We start from the raw sequence: 23,008 nt of genomic DNA, 5'->3' as shown, positions 1-23,008 counted from the left end.
TGTATGAACTTTTTCAGACAAGTTATTTTTAAAATAATTGTTTTTTAAAGTAATATTTTCGTTTAAAAATTTACTTTCAATTTTAAAATTGCAAACTCTCATAAAATCTCTACCCAGAACTGCATCGTAGCTCATCGAGTCATCCGCCACTATAAGTAGTGTAAAAAAACATTTTTTGTTATTTGCAACAATAAAACATTTTGATTTTCCAAAAACTTTCAATTTGCTTTTATTTAAGCCAAAATAATTCATGTCTTCATTGGTAAAATTAAAATTTTCCATATTCTCAAAACTATTTTTGAATAATAACACTTTTACAAAACTAACTGGACTTCCCGAATCTACGATGCATTCCAGAAATAAAGGCTTATTGATATTTTCGACTACATAAATTTGAAAAAATCTTACATATTCGTTGGCTGCACCTTTTGATGTCCCTTTCCTTTCGGGACAGCTTGATACCTGGTGATCACTACTACCGCATCCGTAGCAGGCTCCAACCTCCTTCTTAGGCTTACGGCATTCTGATGCGTAGTGACCCAGTGAATTGCAATTATAGCATCTCAATAGTCGATTTGCCCCAGTATTACCCGCAGTTGATTTAGCAGACATATTTGTCAGTTTGTTGTATGTCGACAACCGCGGCTTCGTTGAGATGGATATCTTTGAAAATGCCTGCAGTAATTGAGTGGGTGAAGTGTAACATTGCATGTACGCATGTATACGTAGTGATTTATCTGGAATACTCTCTATAATGTTGTCAACTAATTCTTCTTCATCAATTTGAATCTGCGAAGCTAGCATAATTTTTGTATTATAGTATGTTGCGAAGTCTTCCTTTGGCGACCATTTATATGCTTCAAATTTACGACGTGACACTATTTTGTTTTCTTTTGTTTCGAAAGTGATAATCATCTTTTTTAAAAGTTCTTCTATAGGCATGTTAAGAAGATCGGTATCTGAGTGTAACCACGTTTGGGCTTTTCCTCTTAGTTTTGACATAATTAGCATATGTTGTATGTTATCATTTAGTTTATATATTTTTGCAATATTTTGCAACTGTGTAACCCAAATTCTAACCGCTGTTGTGCCGTTATATGTTGGCAACATGTCTTGAATAATATTTAGAGTTACACTGTTGAGAGTGTTGCTATCATTTTCTGGAGCATTGTTTGTTGACTTTCGTAGGGGCATCTCGCTCTTCAGTAGCTCATTTTCTCGTTGTAACAATTTCAAGTGTTGTCTGATAAGATATAATTCACATTCGACTTTGTTTGCATTTTCAATACTCTTATTTTGGTTGCACTCAATTCGCTTACTTTCGTTTTTATTACATATGTTTTCAATGCCTTCAGTATGGTTACACTCAATTTGTTCACATTCGTTTTTGTTACACTCGTTTTCAATGCCTTCATTTTGGTTACACTCAATTTGTTTGTTTCCCTTATTTTTGCACTCATTTTGACTTCGATCAGTTTGTATTTGTTTGTTGCTGTAGCAACGCAGCGTCACCTTTCTCAATATCGCTGTTGCTCGCCTCGCCGTCTCCTGATGTTTTTGTTTCATTTTCATCACCGCACGCACTTTTTGGTGGATTACCACGTAATTCGTGTGGTACCTCACACAAACGCGCCACCAATGCTGCTTTCGTTCCATTTGTTGGCAAGCCCAATTGATCTAGCCATTCCTTCAATTGGGTTGCTTTTAATTTAAATATTTCTTGTGATGTCTCCATTATAATTTAATTAATTTTTTTTTTAAATTTGTATTGTATATTTCTGGTGTGTTTTTCACTTTCACTTATTGTTTCAAAAGAGATAACTTTGTAATTCACTCTTTTAGTATATAAAAAAATTTATTATTGTTTATTATATGGTTTTTATGAGTTAAACACTTTATTTAAATTTCTTTGAAAAAGAATTTTTGTTCAAACTAAAATTTACTACGGAACGCGAGTACGGGAAAATATTTTTTTCCGAAAAACCACTTCTGATGAATTGTAGTCGAGCAACTCTAAGTACAAAACGCATCATCTCTTCGGTTGTCAGTAATATACTGACTTCTTTATTTTCATGATACATATCAATTGAATTTGACAAACTAGAGTTGCCATGTACATTTTCTTATGTGTAATATTACAATGATGAACTAATTACTAAACTTATGAACTAAGCACTTATACTAAATACTTACTCTAAATACTATATACTACTACAAATGGTATCTCTGCTTTTAAAGATATAATTAATTTTGTATCAAAGAAAATTAGTTTCTGAACTTTGACACTCAATAACTTTTAAGTTAATCAACCAATCTATAAATATTATTACATCAAATGAAAGTTTGAAGTGTCCCCTTTCTATTAAGCTAATTTGCAGAAAAATGGTATCTCTGCTTTTAAAGATATAATTAATTTTATAATGTAACTTTGTTTTTACAAATTTTTGCTTTCCATTTTTAAAGAAAATTTGCTCTATACTAAGTATAAAAACTAAGTATATTTAGAAAACCAAACAAATTTTTTACTGTTATCTGTCTTTTGTTTCATAGTTTTTAATTAAATAATAATGTTTTAATTAATTAAAATTTGAAATGACATCGTAGTAAAAAATCGACGCTAACTATATTTTGACATTAAATTTCTCAAATTTATCATCAATGCAAATTAAACTGTTTTGCATTCACAAGTTAGCGCATAATTTAATTAATTTTATTTAATTTGTTAATCGAACAATATTGTAATGTAATGATCGCCATGTAATGTAACTTCTTTGTAATAGAACTAGTGTAATGAATGGCAGGATCGCCATGTAATGTATGAATGGATGTATGGGCAATATTCAATCAATGTAATGGCTGGATCACCATGTAATGTGTTAACCCGTTCAGATGTAGACAGGATCGTCAGGTAAATGAGACGTAATACTTGTCTGTGAGTGCGTGTATTTATCCCTGCCTGATGCAAGCATGCATCCTAAACCTACTGATGCAATCAAGAACAAGTTATCAAGCGGCTTGTTACCGCTGGTACCTAGGCCAGTGTTACTTGGCCAGAAGGAGTGAGAATAAATTCAATAACGCATATATTTCTGCAGTCATAAGTATATTCTTTGTTTATTGAACAATAGTTTGGGTATTTATACATTTTTCTAGATTATAGCGATCTCATGACTCCGCCTCTTTATTCCAGACAAAACCTGGAAAAGTATAACCGCAGCCAATCAAAGTGATTGCTGACCTTGCAGAATGCATTGCATAGCGACTACACTGTTTGCTCATTTAGGTCAAACGTCAAAGTTATTATTAGAGTGCATTGACAATATTGCTTGCACATGTCTTTTGCAATATAGGAAATATTACTATTGAAAATATTGTAACATGTGTTCAGCAATTGGAACAGCGTGTGGCAATACTTTCGTTGGTAATACGAAACTCTTTTGTTTATGTCGCTTTGCTTATGCTTCTTGTACGGTATGCATGAAGTGCAACCAATTCATAAATCTGCTTATTATTATTATTTATGAGTAATGTTAAGTGGCTAAGAAGTAAGTGAGGTAGGTCCACTACAATATATATAGTATTAGACATTAATTGGCTTAGAAAAATTCTAGTTTTTTGTTCAAATAATATCTTAGATGCAGTAATCTTAATAAAAATTCGACGCTAACTATATTTTGATATTTAGGAAGTGTGCGAGTTAGGCTAAGTTGCGTTCTAAATGAGGGAAATTCTAAGTTGTGCCGATAATATAGTGATGTGTCGATACGTGTTAATAAATGACTAAATGAGTGCAGTGCAAAATATTCCAAAAAATCTCCCATTTGGTTTAGCATCAACTTAGCCTAACTCGCACACGCCCTTAATATCCGACATATATCATCAGCGCAATTTCAACTGTTGTGCATGTCCAAGTTAGTTCACATTTAATTTAATTATATATAATTTGTTAATCGAATAAGATATATAATATTGTATATCAATAGTTTTAGAAAAAATTCTAGTTTCTTATTTTGATAATATCTTTGATGCAGCAAGTTTAATAAAAATTCGACGTTAGCTTTTCTTTTGCAGTACTATGGACTTACCAATAACTCTGCAACTGTACATTATGTTTTTCAGTACCATTTTAATTTTTCAGCGAATTTAATTTAAGATGGTATGCCATCTATTAACCAACTTTGTACAGATTTTTTGAATAATTAATAAAATTAAACTAATTTCGATTTTTTTCAAATAATTGTGCTTATTAGAGTATTGTATTGAAAGTTATTTATATATAAACTTTTTTCTGACTACTGGGATATGCTTTTTATAAGAAAAATGTCGTTTTTAAAGGAAAATTAATTTCTGAACTTTGACACTCAATAACTTTTAAGTTAATCGACCAATCTATAAATATGAAGACATTAAATGAAAATTTGAAGTGTCCTCTTTCGATTAAGCTAATTTGCAGAAAAATGGTACCTCTGCTTTTAAAGATAAAATTAATTTTGTAAAGTAATCTATTTTTACAAAATTTTATTTTCCTTATTTTGAAGAAAATTTTTTCTATATTATGTAAAAAGCGATTATATTTAGAAATACAAACATATTTTTTATTGTTATAAGCTTTTTAGTTCATAATTTTTGGTCAAGTAACAAAGTTTTAATTAAATAATATTTGAAAATGACATCTCTATCTTCATCGCAGTACTGCTCCTAAGTTAATCAAACAACCTATACAAAATTTTGCATTATATGAAAGGTAATTTTATCCTCTTTCGAATGAGCCATAAAAGAAAATGGTACCTCTAGTTTAAAAGTTATTAATAAATTAGTGACCCCATCTTTTGGGGCTGATTTTTATTTTTCATTTTTCATACAAATTACATCATTTGCACATAAAAGTTGAATGTAGATAGTAAATTAATTCAATATTCTACTTAATAATGCCTTTTGCTGCATTAAATTTAATAAAATAATAAATTTTTCCTTAATTAAACTATACTGCATTTTTCATGCGGCGAAAAATGTTCCAATTCCATTTTGGACTTATCGTCGACGCTATCTTCACGCACATATAAGAATAACCAATTAGAATTAAGAGAATATTGTTAGAATAAGATAAATATATCATTTAAAAATAAATAATGAAACTATTGTAAGATTTAGAATAAGTTTCTGAAGACAGTCTATTGTAGAACGTGATCTTACTAAGATCCTAATAATAATATACTAATAAATGATTAAATAAAATAAAAATAAACTTTTCATATAATTAATGTGTTTTCAATAAATCTCAAATTAAATCCCATCACAATCTATTCCTGTCTGAATTTTATTGCCGCTGTCTTGTTTAGCAGCATTTGCATATTATTTTTATCTTCAATATTGATAGACTCATGTTCGTAATTATTTGTTGCGCAATTTGGCGATTTTTGATTACAAACATTTTTCTGCAACATTTTCTCTGCTACATGTTTTTCATTGTTATTCTGATTTGCAACATTTGTTAATGGAGAAGATCTCACTGCGCATGCGCTGTGAGAAGATCACTTTTGCGTGCAGAAGAAGACGGCAATAAATTAATAAATTTATTTGTTTATATACTTACTCCCGCAATAACTTATTTCCGCGTTCAGGGGGAGAACACTCATTTTAGGCTTTTTTTCAGTTTGGCACAATCTGTTTGTCGTTTTTAATTTATATCGAAATTAAAAACTGAACTAATTCAAAATTCACCTCCCAGCTTTAACACAAGCATTAAAATTTTAAGCGAATTTAGGCAAACTTTAGATTTAAAGAACCGCACTTTCTCTATTTATATTATTTGAAAGCAAAGCAAACAAAAACGCGTCTAAACACTTGAACGAGAAAAGATTTTTTTCCATAATTGAATAATTGAATTTATTAATTATTTTAATTTAATTATTAAACTTCAATACTATTCTGTTTATAGAGGCATTAATTAAATATTTATTTTCTTTTTCTGTGATATTGTGATAATCAATAACAGTTTACGCAATAAGTAGTTTTATGCTGACTGTAGCTTTTAACTTGCTGCCTTTTACATTATGGAGAGCAATTTGTAAATCGATTCAAAATAATTTGATGGTAAGTGAAAAATTTATCAGCAAAAAAATTGTACAGAAATTCATTCATATGCTTTATTTTGTTTAACAGCAAATTTGATGACTTCACTAGTCATCGCTTTGTTTCTTCTACATCAATATTGTTGAAAATATATATTATTGTCGCAGCTAGCTATCAAAAAACAACTTTTAAAAAGTTTTAATAAAAAATACAAAAGTGTTTGTATTTCATATACTAAATATTTTTATTTTTAATTATTCGAATTTAGTATTTACTAAACCAAAGAACATATTTGAATATAATGAATTAATTACAATAGGCGTTTTCGATGGTTCGGAAGAATGACAAAAAACAGCATGTTGCTGGCCTATACAGGCTGAAATGTACACAAAACAACAACACTATTTTCTCTATCTAGGCCAATAGGTCACACTTGCGAGGCATCGCAAACGCCTTATAATGCGTGGCTTCGTGTACCACTAGTTTAACATTAAAACTAAGTTATATTATAGATTACAAATTATCATAAAAGCTAATAACACAACAGGTATATTCCACGAGCTACTTGTAGTAACTTTGACTAGCACTGTGTATACACAAGTGCGTTCCACCGGCAAATTTTCCAGTAAATGAGAGCATCTGAGAGAGCGTAACATCCCTGTCGAAATTTGAAAACGCTACACAAACATTACACGTACATTTTATTTCAAGTAAAATTTGTGTTGCTGTTTTGGTTTGAATTTAAATTTTTGTATTGTTTATTAACGAAGTACTGGTGTTCTCACCAGACTTCACACTCCATAAGCTGCACCATAAAAATTTGTGTAAAGAGCGTAATTTTTCATTTTATTTAAGTTACGCTCTCAGTTTGTACTTGTGTTTACGAGTAACTCGTGGAACAGATCTACTATATCTAAGTATCATTTACATATAAGAACCGTGATATTCCTTAATAACCCAAAATTTATCGATAATTGAACCATTTTTATCATCGGAAACTTGCTCAAAATATAAATGTGTTGAATTAAAGGCTTTCAAACGTGTATATCCATAATCCTTGGTATTTGAAAAAAAAAATTGAATTCAATTAACAATTGAATTAAATAATATTTACCTGACTGTGAAAAGCACTCCATTTGGGAATGATTTTATAAAATGGTTCTCTTCCTTCTTTATTGCCAGCAGATCCAGTTATAATATGTATTGGTGCTGCAGGATTCCGATAAGGTTCGGTTAATGAGCCATTGAAAACAGTGTAGTTGTTTATCGGCCAAAGACGTTCGTATGAATGTTCGTGAGCCCAAATTTCAACATCAACACCGTACTTAAAAAAGAGATCTTCTAACCCAAAAGTACCAAGCACAGGTAAACCTAAGGGTATTTAAATAGAATTTTAGGTTAAATTTTTAATAAAATTTATCACACTAATATGTTAATATTCCTGCAATCCAACTTATTTTTAAGCCTGCGAGCTTATATGTAAATATGATAAGTCGACTTAAATATGGATGAAATTTGTTCCAAAAATAAGGTAAAATCTTTAAAAATCATTCATATCTATTTTAAATATTAGGTACTCCTAAAATTTATTTCTTCCTTGAATAAAATTTTCCTGTTCTGAATTACTTGGCAGACAGCTGTTCCGTTAAAATGGGGAAACAACTAAAAATCAAATTTTTCTTATTGTCTTTTGGCAGAATTTGTATTTTTTGATAGCGAAAAATACGAAAATAATACACATTGTTGTTTTGAATGCATTTCAATAACATTTCGAATTTTAGCAAGAGTCGGTACAAGAACTGGTGCAAGAAATGCAACAAATAATAGTTGCCTTATTCCTTTTAAATACAAATTAATATTAATTTGGTTTTAAGACACACCTTTTTTGTTTGTAGTTTTCAAAAATACTATAAAGTAAACAAATTAGCACTTAAGCATCTCTTAGAGGAAATTATTAAGAAAATCCAACCAGCAATGAAGTTATTTGCAGTTTTTCCACCTATAAAATTAAGCGGGTGATAGCGTTTCTTTGCTGAAAGAACTTATCAGATAGGTGTTGGAAAAGATTACGATGTCGCTCGAACTCAGTCTAGCTGCAGTAATGGGCATTCCGAAGGACTAGAAGTTTTTGGAACGTATGTTGAAAATGGATAATAGATTCAAAATAAAACATTGTAATATAATTTCTAATGTCATTTAAAAGCAATTTAGCAACCTTTTGCTTTGACAGTAAATAAAAAGAAATATATGGGTGTAAGGACGGAATTTTGTACAAATTCCGCCCTACATAAAACTCAATGTTTTTTTATTATTTTATCATCTGGATAAAACTCGATTTATATATTTGAAACAAAAACACAGCGAACATCCATACGCACAACAAACACCGCGAACATCCACACGCACGATCAACACCGCGAACATCCATACGCACGATCAACACAGCGAACACCCACACGCACGAAAATTATACTTGTGCGGTTGTGCGTGCAATTAAGCAAAGCAAAGTGTTTTATATAAATAGCGGAGATTTGTATATGAAAAATCACTTAGCACCGGCACACCGAAGTGAGTAGATCACTACTCCAGCGCTAAGTCCCTTTTTAGAAGCCCATGGTGTTTCGACGCTAAGGCTTAATAAATCAGTAGAAGGTATTAAGTAGATTTTATAAACGCCTTTGATGTTTTGACGTCTTTGGCTAAAAACTAATTGCGTAGATTTGGGAAAAAACCCTTTGATGTTCTGACGTCTTTGGGTAAAAATTATTGAATAGATTGTATAACGCCTTTGATGTTTTGACGTCTTTGGCTAGAAACTAATTGAGTAGATTTGGAAAAACAAACCTTTGATGTTCTAACGTCTTCGGATAAAACTTACTGAGTAGAGTCAAGCTTAAAATAAGTTATTTAAGAAAACTTTTAATAAATAAAATTTTAAAATAATAAAAACAAACGGTCTTTTAACTTTCCTTGGTTTACCAGCTTCGAACTAGTCAATAAAACAAATTTATTGCAACGACCCGGACCGCGACTGAGTAATACCTCAGCAGAATTAAAACGACGAATCCGTGTCGTTACATGGGTAAGAAGTCAGTTTACTTTTGGAGATTGGTTTTTTTTTATGGAGAAAGGTGTGTGTGATAATTTAAATTTGAATAAAGGTATGTAATATCGCAAGATTCCTGACATTAAAATTTCAGAAGTGGGATTTATCAAATAAAAATTATTTTCCTTTTCGTGTTATTTTAAATTTGATATGAAGAACCGTATGAATCGCTCAGAGTTGCAAGATGTTTTAGCGGCTGTTGGCATTCAGGTTCAGCTACGAGCAACTACTGCACGGATGCGACAAATATTTGCAGATAATCGAAGTACGCTCGAAGATTGCATTGCTCGTCGTCTAAATAATGCTGAAGGCCTCAGCAAACAAACAGCTGTTGGCTCCTCCTCAGTCGTCACTACCGCTGTCACTACCTCTACAATTGCCGCCTTTGGAGACTCCGCAAGCCGTGCGAGGTTAGTTGAAAGAAATGCTGTGCATGACGACCATGACCAAGAGCTTGCTGATATACGCCGTCGCCATGAAATTCTTCGGTTGCGATGCGAAATTGAGGAAATGGAACACCGAAATGTATTGCCGTTTGATACTAGTGTGCAACCAATACAACAGCATAAAACACATTTTCAAGATATTGAGCATGCTGTAATAAAATTTAGCGGAGAAGACCACACATACTCAGTTCATGACTTTTTTCGTCACTTGGAACAAATTTTTGAACAAGATGGTTCAGATGACTTATTTAAATTGTTGGCGTTGCGCAATTCGTTAACTGGTGCTGCGAGATTGTTACTAACACGAGGTTATTTAACGTATGAAGAGTTAAAGCAAAAACTGATTGGTGAGTTTGGACGAACAATTAGCCGTCAGGAGGTCTATCAGGCACTTAGCATTCGTACTAAAAAGCCAACAGAGAGTGTTCACCGTTATGTAATAGAAATGGAATCTATTGCTCACCGCAGTGATGTTATGGAGTTGGAGTTAGTTGCTTTTATATTAGAAGGGTTAAGTAATCGTATTCCAGATTTCGTTTTGTTTAACACTGCTAAGAATTTAAATGAACTAAAGGGTGCTGTTGCCATGTTCGAACAACGGATGCCAACCGTGAAACGAAGACCACAGTGAAACTTCCATCTGGTTATTTTGCTGGCAATCCAACGCAAAATGCAAACCGCTGCTTTAATTGTTCTAGATTTGGTCACCGTCGTCCAACATGTCCGTACGAGGAGCGACCGATTAATGGTTGTTATAACTGCTGGAAGAGTGGCCATAATCGCAAGTCGTGCCCGAATCCAAAATACACACCGAAACTTAAAAGTGCTACCTCTGTTGCTATGACCATGGATTGTGCAGGAGATACTAATATTGTCGATGATGTCGCATCTGCACTAGAGGCTATGAATTACGTAAGTGTTGTTTTTGATGATACAAAGTGTGTGCGTAACATAACCACAACTGTTTTATCTCTTTTTGATATCGGCAGCGCAATTAGCTTAATACATAAATCTTCAGTCCCAGTAGCAATTCAAGAGCAGGCAGATGAAACCCAATATCATGGTCTTGGAAAATTTAAAATTAAAACTTATGGCAAAATAAGTTGTATGATGATTTTTAAGAATAGATGTGAAAAAGTGTTTTTGTTTGTAGTACCATATAATACTTTACCTCTCCCGCTTCTACTAGGGCGAGACACTTTGCAAAAATTTCAAGTTGTTTTAAAAATGCTAATAAACAGTCCTAAAAAAATAAAAGAGAGTTGTACTTTTCCTCTACCAGCCCGCAGTTTAAACAAAATGTTCCAGGATCCGCTTTGTTCACTGATGTAATGGAGAAAAGTAAGTTTGTTTTATGTAGTGCGACTAGCGATGCACGGGCATCTGACAGAAAACAAAATGAAATTAATCCTTTTGAAAATGAACTTAGGCGTCTGATGGCGATTAATATTGATACAGATTCAAATAGCATTGATATTAATCCAATGTTAGAAAAATCCAAGGTCGAGGAAAAAGGAGAAGTTGTATTAAATTATTTGAATTCACATTATGAAGGCAGGCAGGAAAATTATGAAATGAATATAAAACTGACCTCTGACATGTTTTTCCACTTTGCACCAAGAAAACTATCCTTTGACGAGCGTGAAGCATTACAGAAAATAATAAGTGACTTGTTGAAAAAAGAAGAACGGAGAATTTAGAAAATGTGTTGATTATAGAGTTCTCAACAAGAATACAATTCGTGACAATCATCCCTTGCCATTAATTGAAACATGTTTGGAATACCTAGACGGTAAAAAGTTTTTCACGACATTAGATCTTAGAAATGGTTTCTTTCACGTTAAGGTTGCGACAGATTCAAGAAAATACACGTCTTTCGTAACTCCTCTTGATCAATTCGAATACAATCGTATGCCGTTCGGATTAAAAAACGCACCTGCTGTTTTTCAGCGATTTATTCATCAAGAACTACAAGATCTAATTGCACAAGGTAAAATTATTGTTTATATGGATGATATTGAAGTAGCAACCGAAACTTTAGAGGAACATATACATGCATTAATTCAGGTGTTTCATCGTTTGGCTGAGGTCGGTTTAGAGTTAAATCTCAATAAATCTAAGTTTGCTTATGAGACCGCCGAGTTTCTGGGTTATCAAGCAAGTGAAAAGGGTATTTTACCAAACAGCTCTCATTTGAAGACGATTATGCACTACCCAATGCCGAAGACATTACGGGACATGCGTTCATGTCTGGGAATGTTTTCATATTTTCGCAAATTTTTTCCAAACTTTGCTAAAATAGCATATCCGCTACAGCACCTGTCTTGGCCATATTTAATCACACTAAAGAAACCGAATTGCACACTGATGCTAGCAAGTTAGGTTTTGGAGCAGTACTTTTGCAGCGACAAAATGATGGAAAATTTCATCCGGTATATTACTATTCTAAAGCAACATTACCAGAGGAGTCAAGAATGCACAGCTTCGAGTTAGTAACCTTGGCCATAGTGCATGCTCTCAATCGTTTTGAAAACTATCACAGAGGTATTCCATTTAAAATAGTTACTGACTGCTGTGCACTATCACTAACGTTTGAAAAGAAAAACATCAGTCCAAAAATAGCAAGGTGGGCACTTTTATTTGAGCACTTTGATTTTAAGATACAACATCGAGGTGGTATTTCAATGAGTCATGCGGATGCATTAAGTCGATGTTTTAAAGGTGAAGAAACAGAGAAGGAAGACTACTCTACGAGAATTAAAAATAAATTTGTAATGTGTACCTACTCTGAAGATGATAATGATACTCAATCTAATAAGCCTAATGAAATTGTTGAAGACTATGACGGTATGATAGGAATTCCATGTAAAACGGTGGCTGTTGCTAAGCAGGAAGACTTAGATTTCAATATACAGGTTTTACAAAACCGCGATAGTGAGATTGTAAGATTACGAGAGCAATTGCAAAGCGAAATTGTTGACGGATACGAGCTAAGAGATGGGTTGGTTTTTAGAGTAAAAACAGATAATAATTTACAATTATATGTTCCAGCTGAAATGGAAGACAATGTTATTCGTCTCGTTCATGAAAAGATGTGCCATCAAGGAATAGATAAGGCGTATGAGGAAGTTAGAAAGAACTATTGGTTCCGGCACATGAAGTTAAAGATAGAGAAGTTTATAAAAAATTGCAGTTATTTTTTGCAGTTAAGTCAACCAGTACCAAAGAAGTAATAGCTAGTCTCGAAAAGTATTTTAAAAATTACAGCCGCCCTAAAAGGATAATAAGTGATAGAGGTACAAGTTTTACCTCATTAGAGTTTAGTGAATTTTTACTGAAGCATAATATCAATCATGTTAAGGTCGCGCTGGCCTCTGCTCAAGCCAATGGCCAAGTTGAAAGAGTAAATCGTGTTCTAAAAACCATGTTGAGTAAAATGACTTACCCAATTAATCATGCCAATTGGATGAGGATGTTACCAAAGGTGGAATTTGCCATTAACAACTCTACACATAGTTCGTCTAAACAGACACCAAGTCAACTTTTATTCGGTGTAGATCAAAAGGGCGAAGTAATAAATTATTTGACAGAGCATTTATCCGAAAAGAAACAGAGAGCACATGTTAGAGATCTTGAACAAATGCACCAGGAAGCTGCAGGATATATTGATAGCTCCCAGAAAAAAAACTTTAAATATTTCACAAAGAGTAAACCGCCAAAAAAATATTTTGAGGATGACTTTGTTGTGATTCGACATATAGACACCACTGCCGGAAAAAGCAAGAAATTTTCTGAAAAATATCGAGGTCCATACGTCACACATAAGGTTTTGCCTAACGATCGTTATGTTGTTCGAGATGTAGACAATTGTCAGATTACGCAAATGCCATATGATGGCGTTGTTGAGACTGCACGAATAAAGGAATGGATAACGGGCCCTGATCAAAATTTGAGGCCAGAAATTTTGTTGGATGATTGTGGTAAATCATTACATCAGGATGGCCGAGTTGTAATATAATTTCTAATGTCATTTAAAAGCAATCTAGCAATCTTTTGCTTTGACAGTAAATAAGAAGAAATATATGGGTAAGAAGTCAGTTTAGTTTTGGAGATTGGTTTTTTATTTATGGAGAAAGGTGTGTGTGATAATTTAAATTTGAATAAAGGTATGTAATATCGCAAGATTCCTGACATTAAAACCTTTTTTCGCAATTTTTGAATTGTTTGAAGTTTTGTTTACATATGATTTTTCACATATGATTGCAATATTCGTTGGAATTTCCAATGAAGATTTAAAATAGTCAACTTATTGCGTTGGTAACACTTTTTTCTTTACTGACTACAGGCCTAGATAGAGAAAATAGTGTTGTTGTTTTGCGTACATTTTGGCCTGTATATGCCAGCGACTTGCTGTTTTTTGCCATACTTTCGAGACACCGAAATAGCCTAATATAGTACTTTTGTTCTCAGAACACATGCGAAACTATCGTGAAAATGCAGACATTGACATGACACATTAATTTTTACTCAACTTAATTTATGTTTTCTGATTTATTTTAACCAAAGAAACATTAATGAAGTTTGAACATAAAAAATTAAGTTATTCTTTTAAAGCAGAAAAAGTCTGCGGTCACTTCTTAATAATTAAACTTACCAATAATTTAAATTCGCTTGCAAGCATAAATGTGTCACTAAATGATATTTAATTATCAGTTGACTTCCTAAAGAGTCTAAAAATTAATAATTTAAAAATATTTTTTTATATAAACCGCAAAGCTTTACAATAGAAAATAAAAGACGTGAAATTAGTGTTATTGAACGATAAATAACTGTTAAATTTTGAAAAGATGACGTAAGCCATTTGGAATCAAAGGCAGAAAACTTGTGGGGAGAAAATGATGTACATCCTTTGATAAACACAACTTAATTTCAATGGTGAAATATGGTGGTGGAGGTGGAATGGTTTGGGGGTGTATAGCAAGTAATGGAGCTGGCAAACTTGAATTTATACAACATACAATCCATAAATATAAAATTTGAAAGAAACTGACAGAATATTAGGTCTAGAAGCAATCTTCTTGTTTCAACAGGGCAATGATTCTAAGCATACATCACCGATCGTACGGATTTGGCCCATACTTCCAGACAACTTCAAACGCTACCGGAATCACCAGACCTTAATCCCATAGAACATCTGTGGGTTTATTTGAAAAATAAGATTCGACAGCACTCGATTTCCAGTAAGGATATGTTAAGAAGTGTCATCAAGGAAGAATGGCTAAAAATAAACGCACTGCAAAGCTGGTTGAGTCTATGCAAAGACATTTAAAATAGATTTTGTAGGTGACTGCAGACTTTTTTGCTGTGTGTATGTCATTGACTGTCCTATTAACCTAAAAAAAAGTTGCGAGAATCGAAATGTCGAAATTTAAATTAAAAATTTAACCTTATTTTTTTATAATTATCTATGGCTTTAAATCTTTTCTTACATATTATTATAAATATATTGAAATCAAACCTTTTCGAACAACTGTATTATATTTTGAACAATCATCACCATTATCATTGCTGCAATACATTGGCCGATGCCCAAAAGTAATAATCCACGGATGTTTTAATCGATTTTCCGGCTTGTTAGCTTTGATTAAGTCTCGTTCTAGCCATTCATATTGAAATATTAGCGATTTTAGTCCAAGCTGAAGAAAATAGTAAACTTCTGTGGAAAAACCAATAAAATGTACAGATCCCAAATCAAAACTATAGAAGAGATTCTCTGAGCCACCAGGCATGTTAAATCTTGCACGATAGTTCGAAAAATTGCTAATAATTTTTAATAATTAAAAATACGTTCAAATAGCACCAAATTTAGAACATACTAGGCTTCTTCGTGATTACCAGCACATACCATATATGGTAAGTAAGCAGCTACAGATTCAATTTGGCGCATAAATTCATTACCAATCTCGGCGTTTTCTGAATGCATATCATAAGCAAAATCGCCCACATGAATAATAGCGTCATACAACCCGCGTTGAGCTTCCTGTTGCAAACGTGGTAATGACTGTGCATTCTGGTTTCCCAAATCACCATATATTGCAATTGATGGAGACCACATAGTATGATTTTTTGGTGTATGGAACCAATATATTGCCGACCAACCCAAATAACTGCCACAGTGATATATATATCGTGAATCAGCAGCTAAGTTTGACAGCGAAACCTATTTACAAAAACTTAGTACATATGTAAATGTCAGCAAATACTAAAAACTTAAAAACTTACCCTATGTATATATTGGATGCTCCTTCCTTTGCCACCGTCAACAAATTTAAATGGTATATGCTTCGATTTTTGTTCAAATTGAAAACTATTGATGCCATATTCACATTTTGAAAAATTTGTGTTGTCGCGAGTAGACCAGGTTACAACAATATCTTGTGTGGTTTCTTTAAAATTTTGAATATAACAATAAAACGCAACGCATTTAAAGAAAATCAAATTATATTTATAGATTAGTTACAACCAGATAAAATGTGGGTTCTTTTTGTTTACATATAATGTTCAATATCCAAATAATTATCAATAAAAACTTATTTTATCTCTTTAACAGCATAAAAAACGTTGTGATATGCTGAGTTCTGACATTTTAATTGTAAATAACATTCATTTTGCGTTATGTATGCTACTTCAAACAGTCAACACTTCTAATACCCAATTTCAAATCAAAATGTATATAGTATAAATAACTAGTCAATTAAATTCAGAGTAAATTAGTGCAACTTATAATATATTTTAGACACGTCTTTCGTAATTATAATGGTTGTCTTTTATGATCCAAAATGAATCTATAATATCGCCGTTTTTGTCATCAGAAACCTGTTCAAAATACAAATGTGTCTGATTATGAGCTTTCATGCGTGTATAACCATAGTCCTGCGAAGTAATCAAATATAATAAAAACATTAAGTACATTAAAAAAAAACTAAGAACCTGACTATGGAAAGCACTCCATTCCGGAATAGTAAATTTGAAAGGTTCCCGACCCTCCTTACAACCAGCGGATCCAGTTACTAAATGTACAGGTGCCCCAGGATTACGATAAGGTTCAGTTAAAGAACCATTATATACTTTATAATTATAAATTGGCCACAGACGTTCGTATGAATGCTCGTGTGCCCATATTTCAACGTCAACACCATACTGATAGAAGAGTGGTTCAAGTCCAAACATATGTATAAAAGGCCAACCTACACGTGTTAAAGTTTCTGAATGTGTACAGTCGTTATCATTTTCGTTACTACAATACATTGGTCGATGGCCAAAAACAATTATCCAAGGACGTTTTAAACGATTTTCTGATTTGTTAGCCTCTTGCAAATCACGCTCTAACCACTCATATTGAAATACAAGCGTTTTTAAACCATAATTTAAAAAATAATATAATTCGGTAGAAAATCCTATAAAATGTACTGGTCCTAAATTAAAACTGTAGAAAAGGTTTTCTGAGTCGTCTGGCATACTAAATCGAGCTCGATAGTTTGAAAAATTGCTTTTAATTAAAAAGAGTTTTAATATAAAAAAGTATTTTTACTAAACAAACTTACTATTTTTCTTCATGGTTGCCCGGACACACCATGTAAGGCACATACGCAGCTACGCTTTCAATTTGACGCATAAATTCATCACCCACAAGTGCATTGTTTGTATTCATATCGTAAGCAAAATCACCTATATGAATGACTGCATCATACATTCCTCGTTGCGTTTCCTGCTGAAGACGCGCTAACGACTGAGCATTTTCATTACCCATGTCACCAAAAAGAACGATACTTGGTGACCAATTTTCACCTTGGGGTACTGTGCGAAATTCAAACTTTGCTGACCAACCTAAAGATCCACCGCAATGGTACTCATAATTTGTGTTTGGTTTTAAATGTGATAACTTAGCCTGTGTGTTTCCATTAGATATAATTAAATTGAATATTTAATTTTACATAATATTAATTTATACATACAACGGATTTTATTGAAATTAACGGATTCGTCATTAACTAAATTGTAATAAAATGTTGCAACAACTACAAAACGGAACGGAAAAATGAAAAAAACAAAATAATGCAATTTTCAACGATTGTACTCTGTTTTTTATTTGTATTCTTTTTACTGCAAAAACTTAAACATAAAATAACAGAAAAATTGCTTTTACTTTTTCTGAAACACCAAATTATGAAGCAAAGAAAGTATTCTTCAATTATGCATCTCACTAATTTCATGTCCCGAGAAAGTGTGGATGTAATGCTTTGCTCAAAAAAAATCTAACAAACAAAAATTTCTTTTCTATTCCTGGTTATTCCTGGCAAAGCACATGGTGATACAGGTATTTTGATACGAAAGCGTCTAAAACACAATTTTCTAGGTACATATGATCATAATTATATGCAAGCCACATCAATATGCCTTAAGCACAAAGGAAAAAATTTAACTTTATCGGCAGTTTACTGTCCTTCACGCTTCAACATTACTGAGACCCAACTTACGAATTACTTCTTAACTCTAGGTGAAAGATTTCTTGCGGTGGGAGACAACGCCATGCACACGTATTGGGGTTCACGACTCTGTAATCCAAAAGGAAAACAGCTCTACAATTCTATTTTAAATAGAAAAAATGCACTAGACGTAATCTCCTCTGGGCAGCCAACATATTGGCCTGCTGATAACAATAAAATACCAGACCTAATAGATTTCGCCGTAACCAAAGGCATAAGCAAAAATTTTATCTCAACATACACTAGCTGCGATTTGTCTTCTGACCATTCTCCAGTTACATTTTGCTTACTTGATGGTCCTCAGTTATATGACTGTTCCTATAGCCTCACAAGTCCTAGAACAAACTGGCTCAAATATAAAAAGTATATTAACTCACACATACACACAAATTACAAGATAAAGTGTAAGTCTCATATTGAGAACGCAACCTCGGTTTTAAACTCAATTCTGATTTCAGCAGCAGAAAACTCCACCCCTAAAGGCAATAAAATTTACAGATTCAATAGAGTACTTACAAATAGTGACATAGAGAATTTAGTTTTACAAAAACGTAGATTAAGGCGTGAATGGCAAAAATCTAGGTCCCCTTTAGCGCAAAACTTATTTAAGGAAGCCCAAAGGAGACTTAGATCTGCATTAAGCAAGGAAGTCAAAGTCAGACAATATAATTGTATTCAAAATCTATGTCCAAATGGCAAAAACCATTCATCTTTGTGGAATGCTAGCAAAGGTATAAATTCTCCCATAGACTCTGATTCTCCAATAAGAAACTCTCTTGGAAACTGGGCGCGAAGTGATGAAGAAAAATCTAACGTTTTTGCTGATTACCTAAAAGAGGTGTTCCAACCAAATCCTGCAACAGGACAATATGACTTTCCCACTCAAGATCCATCAGCACCATCTATTGACATGAATATCACGGCCAATGATCTTGTTCAAATAATCACAAACAAGTTAGATTGCAAAAAAGCACCGGGATATGATAATATCTCACCCATCATAATAAAAAACTTACCCCTTTTGGCCATAAATTTTATCACAAGACTTTTTAATGCCAAACATATGTTTGTTAATGGCGCAAACATATTGAAGCCAAAAAAATTCAGATGAAGCTCCTAGCCTCTAAGTAGCATTGGCTCATTAATAGCAGATCTTCCCTGTGCCTAGAGTATAAAGTACTCTTGTATAACAGTATCATAAAACCAATATGAACTTATGGTATCCAGCTATTTGGCAATGCTAGTGCTTCAAATATTGAAATTATACAAAGAGCTCAGTCAAAAATACTAAGAATTATCACTGGTGCCCCATGGTATATTAGGAATGAAAGTATACACCGAGATCTACATATTCCCCTAGTTAAAGCTGAATTTGACAATATAAGAAAAAAATACAATAAAAGGCTGACAGAGCATGTTAATCCCTTAGCAAGAAATCTCGCACTTCTATCTATTACTTCCCGCCTAAAAAGAGCTGACCGTCCAGCCGTTAATTAATATTCAACAGCTTGAAGTAAAAAGCGCACCTTTCTTTTTAGTAATCTGTTAAAGTTGAACCACTTTCTTAAGAAACCACCTAACATTCACTCCAATGAAATTTAACCCATTGCATACATATAGTCTTCTCCACGTACGGACGTGTTTTATAGTGCTCTTACAAAGTTTTACTAGTTAGCGGGTGTTTAGCGCGATAACTACATACAAAGTTCAAGATAAACGAAGTTATTGAGTGCTGAATCGCGGTATATATGCGGAAACTATTGAAATAGTGAATAAATGTTCAAATTAATTGTTCGTATTTATATTGTGATAGCATAAAGATTTTGGCGCTCTTCTAATAATTCGCCTTATTTTGGAACGTAAATTTAATTTAAATTAAACAAATCTGACAGAGACAGATAGTTACACTAGTGTCTGGTTTTTCTATACACAAACACATAAAAGCTGATAGAGACAGCAAATAAAAGCTTTTAAACTTAAAATAATAAACTAAAATAAGTGTTGCAAAACGCTAAAACGAATTTTGGATAAAATTAATTATCCATAAATTTAATACGTGTTATTTTGTGAAAATTTTGAACACTTATATTAATATTTAATATTTATTTTATTAAAATAATAATAAAAAATTTATTTATATTAATATTTGAATATTTATTTGCATTTAAAATACAACTTAAACAAAATCAAATGTGATATATGGTACATTTTTATACTAATTAACATTTTAATTTAACCGATTCTTTTTTAAAAATAATTTAATCTTTTTAAAATAATTACTACTCAAAAATCACTTGTTCTGCTGCATGGGCGATACGCTAATTTATGCGAACGCTCCAGTGCATAGCAAAATAAGATCAACGAAAACCAAGCATTAACTAACACAATTTCAAATAATGAGTGTTCAACGAAGTCCCTTAGCAACACGAAGCCAAAAACAGCTACAGGCCGAAAACAATTCAAACTCAATTGAAAAAAACTACGACACTTGTTTACACCAAAAACTAGGTAGTATATCTCACTCTTGGAGTGAACAATGCCGTACCCCACTGATAAGCTCACCTCATACGCCCACGCTGGGACTTTCCCCAACGAATCTAATAGCACATTCCTGCTCAACATCAACATGTACTACAAATAGCGTCACAGTATGCACTGCAAACTCGATAACTAACACCTTGAGTTCTACATCAACTGATATCCGTTTCGTCTACTCATGCCTTATCTTTACTTCCAACAACTTCGGTAAGTTCAATCGCTAATATATCAAACAATATACTGAACGAAATGACTACTACATCAAATTGCGCTATGCTCTCTACACCTGTGCACAAAGAGCAGAACAGCCAAAAAACTTTCAAATTACATACTCAATCGAAGGGAAACTCAAAAGAAAACTTATTAAGCAACTCTTCAATACAAAAAATTAAACTTCCAAAAGAAAGTCAGAAAAGAACTCGTTCAAGTCCTGAAATTCGTCGTTCAAAAAATGCTGAACAAACTAAAAAACAAGCTAAATTAGATAATTACTGGCTAGACAATCCAAGCCGTTCCGTAAATAGATTTTCAGTACTAGAAACAGAAGAAGAAGAAGTTGAAGAAGTGACACAACATGCCGAAAAACAGCCCAAACCTCCACCAATATTCGTAGATAGGGTGAATAACATAAATCCTCTCATAAATCTTTTGTCCTCACAAGTAGAAAACAATTTTGAGCTAAAAGTTTTAAACAACGAAAAGGTAAAAATCCAAGCAAAAACAACTGAGTCTTATGTTACAATAGTAAAGCAACTCGAATCGAAAAAAACCGAATTTTATACCTACAAGCCTAAAGATGAACGAAATTTTTAAGCTATCTTGAGAAACATGCATTCGTCTGTCAATACTGAGGACATTAAAACAGCTCTGGCGGAAATAGGCCATAAAGCTCTAAACGTGTTCAATATGAAACACAGAGAATCGAAAAAACCACTTCCTCTCTTCATTGTAGAACTTGAGCCTCAACAAAATAACAAGGAGATCTACAGCATAAAGAATTTGATGCATAGTCGAGTCACGTTTGAGCCTCCCCGTCCTAAACGAGACATTCCTCAGTGTAGTAACTGCCAAGACTATGGCCACACGAAAAGTTATTGTCGAAGACATCCGAGGTGCATCAAATGTGCAAAAAACTATTCTTCGTCTCAATGTCCAATCCAAGGAAGAAGTACTGAAGTCAAATGCGTATTATGCGAAGGAAATCATCCTGCAAATTATAAAGGCTGTTCGATATATAAGCAGCTACAAACCGCGAAATTTCCAACACTAAAACCTAAACCAACAACAACTACAAACAAAGAAACTGACGAAGAAAAAGACAAACTTTCTATCCCAAGGGATCCCAAAAGAAGTTATGCTAGTGTGCTAGTGGAACAATCACCTAAATCTCATACTATTCTTAAATCTCCAGATACCATGAGCGAAGTTCTAATAGTAGTTAAGCAAATGTTAGAACAAATCACTACGTTAATGAATGTTCTTGTCACGCTGACGACTAAATTATGTCCGACAGTGAATTAAATATAGTGCTCTGGAATGCGAATGGGCTGTCAAAACACTGTTTAGAGTTACAAGAATTTTTAAAAGATCAAAAAGTAGACATCATGCTAATATCTGAAACACGTTTTACTTCAAAACATTATTTTAAAGTACCAGGCTATGACCTTTACCACACTATGCATCCCGATGGAACGGCTCATGGGGGAAGTGGCATTTTAGTTAAAACAAATATATTACACTTTGAAATGCAACAATACCGCACTGAAGAGATTCAAGCAACCAGCATATCAGTAAAAGATTGGTGTGGCTCAATCACAATAACATCAGTATACTGTCCACCAAAACACGCAACTAAGACGGCAACATATAAAAAATTCTTTAGAACCTTAGGTAACAGATTTATTGCGGGGGAGATTTTAATGCTAAACACGTTGAATGGGGCTCTCGGCTTTCAACACCTAAAGGACGACAGATGCTTGCGGCTATAAGAAGCGAAAACCTTTCAACTATCTCGTCTGGAGAACCAACTTATTGGCCCACGGATCCCAAAAAAATGCCAGACTTGTTAGACTTTTGTGTTACTAAAGGAGTGCGACAAAACGACACTTTCTGTAAATCTAGCCTTGATCTTTCATCAGATCACTCGCCAGTATTATTACGGATAAAATCGAATATACAACTTAAAGTTCAAAAATGTTATCTGCACAACAAATTAACCAACTGGGATGCCTTTAGGCATACACTTAAGGCATTAATTGATGAAAAAATGGCGCTTAAAACAGACGAAGAAATTGCGCTTG

At 33.0% G+C, this 23,008-nt stretch overlaps 1 protein-coding gene across 2 annotated transcripts in view; it reads right to left on the bottom strand.

The window, feature by feature from the left end:
- Positions 1-6,298: 6,298 nt before the first annotated feature.
- Positions 6,299-23,008, bottom strand: part of LOC119668241 (acid phosphatase type 7) — a 34,627-nt gene continuing 17,917 nt past the window's right edge. Inside the window, exons 2-6 of one of the 2 annotated variants that reach the window (XM_038077689.1) lie at positions 15,907-16,070; positions 15,501-15,844; positions 15,143-15,444; positions 7,187-7,443; positions 6,299-7,128 (exon numbers count right to left, since the gene is read on the bottom strand). In XM_038077689.1, the coding sequence (XP_037933617.1) occupies positions 6,997-7,128; positions 7,187-7,443; positions 15,143-15,444; positions 15,501-15,844; positions 15,907-16,070 (1,199 nt within the window). In that variant the 3' untranslated portion in view covers positions 6,299-6,996. Of the gene's footprint in view, positions 7,129-7,186; positions 7,444-15,142; positions 15,445-15,500; positions 15,845-15,906; positions 16,558-16,614; positions 17,174-17,228; positions 17,573-23,008 lie in introns of those variants that run through there. The other variant, XM_038077688.1, reaches the window with a different exon arrangement.

Source organism: Teleopsis dalmanni, chromosome 1, assembly GCF_002237135.1.
Source record: "Teleopsis dalmanni isolate 2A chromosome 1, ASM223713v2, whole genome shotgun sequence".
Lineage (NCBI taxonomy): Eukaryota > Metazoa > Arthropoda > Insecta > Diptera > Diopsidae > Teleopsis > Teleopsis dalmanni.
This window is presented reverse-complemented; position numbering and strand designations above follow the sequence as displayed.